This window comes from Protomyctophum bolini (assembly GCF_963924005.1).
Source record: "Protomyctophum bolini genome assembly, chromosome: 19".
In the NCBI taxonomy this organism is placed as follows: domain Eukaryota; kingdom Metazoa; phylum Chordata; class Actinopteri; order Myctophiformes; family Myctophidae; genus Protomyctophum; species Protomyctophum bolini.
Genome location: NC_137880.1, coordinates 4,280,508 through 4,287,878, shown reverse-complemented (window position 1 = coordinate 4,287,878; position 7,371 = coordinate 4,280,508). Strand labels below are relative to the sequence as shown.

Below are 7,371 nucleotides of genomic sequence, written 5' to 3'. Positions count from 1 at the left end.
ATACTTCTGGCCGCGCGCACGCACGCGCACGCACACACACACACACACACACACACACACACACACACACACACACGTTGCAACGTTTACTTAAGTAAAACAGCTCCGACTACACTGTGTGTGTCTAAGACAGACCCCCCACTGACCCCTCTATATGCCACACCTTAGTGACCGGTCCAGTATAAAAGGCCCGGTCCTCAGCAGACAATCATCATCAGTCCTCCAGCAGCAGCTCACATCTGGAACATCCTCACCTGAACCTGACAACCAAGAGAACCATGGAGCTCAAAGCGACCATATTGGCCCTTCTTCTCATGGTGTTCCTGGGACACTCTCACACACACCCGGTAAGAACCTGCCTGATGGCTCAAACTTGCACTATACTATCAACTTTATAGTTTACATTTGTGTGATTATTATAATCAGTTTGTCTGTTATACATTGTTACAGCAGCCGATCTATTACGTCACATCTGCTATTTTCCCTATTTTGGGGAAATGTTTAAGCCTAGAATGCTTTCACCTAAAATGAAATGGCCAAAATGTTGATGCCAGGCTGAAAGTGGTTAAGGGAAGATCATCTTTCCCCACCAAAAAAAATCAAAACAAAACAAATGGATTAGTTCAATAGCACCCCTACTGTCCACGGTAGTGCGGGTGACATATGATAATAACCCCTACTGTCCACGGTAGTGCGGGTGACATGTGATAATATGAAACATTGACCCTGTCTTTTCTTTCCGTCTCAGCACCAGGGTACGAACGGCCACGGTCACGGTCCCGGTGAGTGCTCTCGTCTATGCCAGTTCATTTCTGCATGTCTGTCTTCATTGATGACATTACACTATATACGCCAGTGGTTCTCATCCTTTGGGTCAGGATGAGACCATTATTACTGCATCAAAAGTAACCAACAAACTATACTATGAGAGTTAAACTAAATGTAATGCTTCAAGTCAAATATCATTATTATTATTATTATTATTATTTGGGGGGTCCCCTGTTCAATTATGATTATTTATTGTATTTGTCTTCTACTGTACAGAGGAGCTGCTGGGATTCGACGACACGGACTTCACAGACATCATCTTGACCATGAACAACGGTTAGTAGTCTCTACAGTAGTCTATACTGTACGGGAACTATGGCTCAATGCCATAGTTCCTGTAGATATGCATTAGGGCCATTTGATAGGATTGTTTTATCGAAAGGGGTTGTGAGCTACGTTTACTTTGGTACTTTAAGTCTATTTTGATGCCAATACTTTTTATATTTGTTTCGTACAGTGCACAGTATCAATTATGGAATAAAAGCGTCTAATATATTATTTATGCCCCAAAATCTATAAATCTCAGACACTATTAACAGACAACGTTTAACCATAACACATATAAAGAAAACCTTGAACAAGATGTCTGGCTGACAATCTCATCTGTCTATGTTGTGTTATCTCTGACTACAGGGTCTAGGGACTTTCTGCTGGAGGGAGACATATTTGTTTCTAGAAAAAGGAATGCCATGACATGCTCCAGCACAACATTCGACTGCCGTTGGCCAAAGTCAGCCAACGGCAACGTGGAGGTCCCATTCACCTTCAGCTCCAAATACAGTAAGGTTTCCTACTCGCCTAGAGTCATGGTTTACCATGGTACATCTCTAAATACAGTAAGGTTTAATAATCGCCTAGAGTCATGGTTTACCATGGTACATCTCTAAATACAGTAAGGTTTAATAATCGCCTAGAGTCATGGTTTACCATGGTACATCTCTAAATACAGTAAGGTTTAATAATCGCCTAGAGTCATGGTTTACCATGGTACATATCTAAATACAGTAAGGTTTAATAATCGCCTAGAGTCATGGTTTACCATGGTACATCTCTAAATACAGTAAGGTTTAATAATCGCCTAGAGTCGAGGTTTAAAATGGTACATGTCTAAATAAGTAGGGCATTCATTAAAATAAGAATAAGAATAATGTTTATGGAGATGCGGAGGTTTCTGCCCAGCAGCAACACATTATTTTCTGAAACCTTTAACTTTTATATTTTTGGAAACCTTTCGCCTATGATGGCATACTCAAAATAGTGATCAATATTCTAAGCGATTATTTTTATAAAATTATCTATTATCAGGGTTTTTTTTAATCGATTAGATCCATCAGTTAATTAACCGTTTCTTCACCAATAGTCATTCCACACATCTTGCTCTCCTCTATGCTTTCTGCAGACTCGGCCGAGATAGACGTGATGCTGGGCGCCATGGAGGAGTTCCACTACAGGACGTGCGTCCGCTTCGTCCCCCGTCCCGCCGGGGAGAGGATGTACCTCAGCATCGAACCCAAATACGGGTGAGGCAAAGGCGCAACACGGCCCGACGGCCGTTCACCACTTGCACACTTGTTAACACTGAACCCATTCCCATGGAGCATCACCATACCGCTATAGACCTGGAACGCATCGGTGTCACTTTTTTAGCCTGTGTCATGCCGTGCTACGAGCTTGTAGATCTGCTATTTATTTTTTTTTAATCGTGAAAACGTGTGCAAATCTTTGAATATATATTCTTTCACAGCACACGTTTTCACCTCAAATATTTGCTTCTGGGGGGGGGGTCCCTGGAACAAAATATCTTCGGATGGGGGTCCGCAACCAAATACAGATAATTCTGGGGGTCCTTGACATGAAATAGTTTGTAGCAGCACTGATAAGTTGTTCAGAAAACTGATTTTAGAAGACATTTTGTTGAATCAGGCCCTCTGGTCTTATAGGGTTAAGGGCAGCCCACACCAAGCACTGTAACTGCGTCGTTTAGCACTGTCATCATTATAGCTGTTGGTGCGTGGACTCCACTTGAGTTAGTACGATTATTAAAACTATAGCTTTATAGTTATAGTTTCAGTTATAGTGCTTTAGAGTGCCAGAGAGTAAAATATTGTATTTACACTAATGCGTTCTCTTACAGTATGCTTATATAAGTTTGTTTGATCCTATACAGTATGTTGATGCCAGACGAGTGGACACAATGAAATATAACTTCCGGAAATGTAATGAAATGACAATCCCGAGAGTCAGGACTGTGTTTGAAAGTTAATTTCCAGCGGCTCTAATCTGAGCGCCCTAACGCAAGACTGCACGGCTCCAAATACCATAAATCAAACGCGCAATTATTAGCAAAATGCGATTGGTCTCCAGGCGGCAAAGTAGTGTCTCTCTCTCTCTCTCTCTCTCTCTCTCTCTCTCTCTCTCTCTCTCCCTCATGAAACAAGACAGGACATTCTGCATAATTTACTTTTGAAGTACATTTTGAGTGTTTCTACATTGCAGTATCGATATGTACTTAAGTAAAAAATGTGAGTACTTTCCCCACCACTGGTTACAATACTGATTACTCTCTCTCTCTGCAGGTGCTACTCGTCAGTGGGGCGCATGGGGGACGTGCAGGTGGTGTCGCTGCAGAGGATCGGCTGCGTGACGCACGGCGTGGTGCAACACGAGCTGCTCCACTCGCTGGGCTTCCAGCACGAGCAGAGCCGCAGCGACCGCGACGAGCACGTCCGCATCAACTGGGAGGACATCCTGAAGCGTAAGAGAATGAAGCAATACTAGAGCGGCGCCCGTCGGGCCCACTGGCCCACTTGGAACGATGCAAGTTAGGAAATGCATGCGCCATGCAGGCACCGCCCTCCCTGTGGTGGTGTGGAAGTGGAACATGTGTGTCTTATTTGACAAACCTTGTGTTTTTCCACAATATTTATCTGTGGAACAGAGTCAAACTAATTCCTACAATTCCAAGTCCCTGTCAGGGTGGGGGTCCCCAGTTCAATTATAATTGTAATCATTCTTTATGATGTAGGAAGGCCATTATCTAAATCCTTCCCTACAGCAGATTAAAAACACGGCAGGCTAGTGCATTAAGGAACACAGCTGCAGTGAATCAAATTGATAATGGCCGTGTTGCATTAAGGTGTGCCACTGTGCAAACAAAGTATTGACAACACACACCTACATCCAACACAGCCGTTATTAGCGAGCAGGGGCCATGTCGCTTACACCACACTACAAAGTCAGTCCTGTGAAGCCTAGCCATGTTTTTACCTGCTGTACTTTTTACTCTGAACTGAAAAATAACAACAACAATAATACAATAATAATAATACAAAATCAGCCAAGGGTTTCATTGATCTTTAAAATGAGATTAAGTCCAGGACTAATAAAACGTTATTAAAGTGAATGTTGGTCCACCTTGACACTTGTCTCCTTTGCCTCATCAGATTCCAAGGTCAACTTCAAGAAGCGGGAGACCAACAATCTGGACACTCCATACGACTACAATTCTGTAATGCACTACGGAAGGTAAAGGCAAAGGAACACTTAAGCCACATTAGCCTAGCGTCCGTATTCTGGGCATGGCAGGCAAACATTGGGCCGATCTACTGTACATGCTTTGCATTGTGAGCAATATGTGTCTTTGAAATGTATTACAAATACTTAAAGTACAGACAATCCAAAAAGTACAGTATGCATGTACTTCCGTAACTTTCCACCCAGTGTTGATTTTGAAAAATATTCAGCGACTACTGTAAATATTTTCCAGCCTCGTTCGCCCAGACTTTTTTTTTTCCTTTGAAAACAAACATCACCACACTAACTGCACTGCATCTAGGCCACCCCTGACCCCCCCTGACCCCCCCGCGTCTCTAAATCCACTCCAGCCCTTTGTTTTCTTTCTCCTTTTCTTAATGCTTACGGTAATCCTCTTGCTTCCCCTCTCCGTAGGACCGCCTTCGCCAAGAGCGCGCGGCATGATACCATCACGCCCATCCCCAACGCCAACATCCGGATCGGGCAGAGGAAGGGCATGTCCGACATAGACGTGCTGAGGATCAACAAGCTCTACAGGTGCCCGCCGGTCACCAAAGAGCAGCAGAGGCAAGGCGAGGCGGTGAGGCAGGCCAAGGAGAAGAAGGAACGAGAGGAGGCGGCCAAGCCCAAGGTCAAGAAACAGTACTTCAAGAACAAGTCAACAATGTTTGGTTGATCTACAAGCTTGTGGATCTGCTACATGTTGATGCTTGTGTGATACTGTAGTAGGCCTATGTTCAAGTTAGAATATGGAGATGAGGTTTATTTGCCACTCACTGTATGCAGGCGCATACGCTCTATATACTTTTCAGAGCATTATAACACTGTACACTTAATGGGTGTATTCATCTTGTTTAAATCTGAATTGCATGACACTACACTATATACAGTATACTGTGCATTCACACTGCAGAGAAGCTTCTCTTGGAATACTTGCCAATGCATACATTTTAAAGCCATTAATGTTCCGGACGATAAAACATAGTGAGTTAATTTGCAGTTCTAACTACTGCATCGTGACTGTAATTACATTTAACGCTAAAAGTCTCTGCGCATATACGAGCCAACAATGTGCGCCAGGGTGAGGTAACTTCACACATTCTAATGTAATTTATGCTGTCATGGAAAGTGTCAATTTGTTTATGTTACTGTGAAATATGTATAAATAAAAAAAGCAAGCAAACAAAATGACACAAGTTGCAATTATTTGACTCTTTGGAGATGAAAGCGCACTGAGTGTGGTGGGCCCTCTTGTCATTTGTTTATTCAGTGAACGCGTTGTCGTTCAGAAATCATCATTGAGCCAACTAGCCTCCAGGCTCTACAACAAAGCATGAGACCCTGGCCTGTTCTTGGAGTTCACATGGACTACTGTCATGTACTCTCTGTGAAACCTCTATGCCTTTTAACAAAACACTTTTAAACCAAAACTCTCACCCCAAAACACAATCGTCCCAGGCACAAATCCAGTGACCTCGCTTTATGCCTAAAAAAAAAAAGCTAACCATATTCCTTAACCTCAGTAAAACGGTGCCAAAATCTAACCCTATTCCTAAACTTAACCTCAGTATGCCTAAACAAAAACTAATAGGTTACAAGCATACAGCCCCAGCATGCAGTTGGCAAAAATAAATGGGGGCGTGCATGTTTTGGGGTGAGCCTTCCGGTTACCCTTTTAACCACTCAAAGGACAACTTTGAGCCTCTCCATATAATCGGTCCTCACTAATGCTCATGATAAAATGCTACGATTTTTTTCAGAGGAAGGCTGTGGCAGTTCACAAACCATCCTACCAGTGACATAATTAATTATTATTATTACTATACCGGTAATTATTATTAATGTGAAAACAATAATAGCATAACAAATGATAGATTTAGCTTTAATCAAGGCAAGTAAACGAGCGTGGAGTGACGGGTTGTCAAAGAATGACGCTGACGTTTGAGCTTGTATTGATGAGGTCAGGAGACGAGGCGAGAAGGAACTCTGGCTGTGTCTGTTTCTTCTGGATCACGTAGTGAGAACAGGTACGTAGATGTTGGGGCACGGGTGTATTTATACTGTGGTGATTGTGACAGGATTGGCCAGGTGATAATGAAAGGCAGGTGGGTTTGATAAGGAGGGGAGTGATTGATAAGGAGGGGGGAGTGGTTAAGGTCGAGCGGAAGGAGGCCTCTTCTCCCGAAACTACATTGTATAAATACAACGACTTCCCTTATTATAGTATATTTTCAAGATAAACCCATATTTGCACTAGTTACTGTATACAAAAGGAAATCAGGAAGATTTTTGCACTAATTCAAAATGTTTACAATTGTTCCAAAAAACTTGACACCTTCCAGATAGTCAATATTTTCTTTTCCTAGAAGTTTACAGGTGTGCTGTAAGGGCACTGTCACACCACACGTTCATTCTGATTATGAGGGCAGATTTTCCTATTTGCAGAATTATGTAAAAAAATATATTTACAAGAAAACACTCCATTCCAATTGAAATGCATTCATATCATCATAGTTAGAATAAAAGTGCGGTGACCCTGCCATTAACCTATCTTTTATTTTTTTTACCTTATAACCTTTTGTTATGATACTGTACTAAGTACTGTACCCTCGTCTGGTTCTGACCAATCTGAGAATCCCATCGTCAAATATTCGGGAAAACAGCGCCTCCGCTGTTGTTCCTCGAAATTAGACTCTGGGGGCAAGCTCTGTTTAGAATTTCGATCAACCGGAAAAGGCCCTTGCTTTTCCGCCGAGTTCCACTACTACCGCTGTGCCGCACTGTTTTCATTCCTACTTTCAACCATTCCTTTGCGGAACAAAACATGGATGTAACGGAGGAGGACATTTTTGCTAGTGTGCTAAGGAGAGTTGCTGTTCTACACAATGTTGAACATATCAAACCGCTTCAGCACATTTGTTTGAAATATTTAATCGATCGACGAGATGTTTTATTATGTTTACCTACTGGTTTTGGAAAAAGCCTCGTATATCAAGTAGGGATGTCAGT

The 7,371-nt window shown here is 42.4% G+C and overlaps 1 protein-coding gene across 1 annotated transcript; it reads left to right on the top strand.

The window, feature by feature from the left end:
• Window positions 1-278: 278 nt before the first annotated feature.
• LOC308334125 (low choriolytic enzyme-like) lies at window positions 279-5,038 on the top strand (the record flags this gene model as incomplete). Its single annotated transcript, XM_080790711.1, has 8 exons — window positions 279-347; window positions 749-782; window positions 1,045-1,104; window positions 1,462-1,608; window positions 2,228-2,348; window positions 3,405-3,583; window positions 4,272-4,353; window positions 4,777-5,038. The coding sequence occupies 8 exons, from the start codon at window positions 279-281 to the stop codon at window positions 5,036-5,038; spliced, it is 954 nt and encodes a 317-aa protein (XP_080646837.1).
• Between the last annotated feature and the right edge of the window lie 2,333 nt (window positions 5,039-7,371).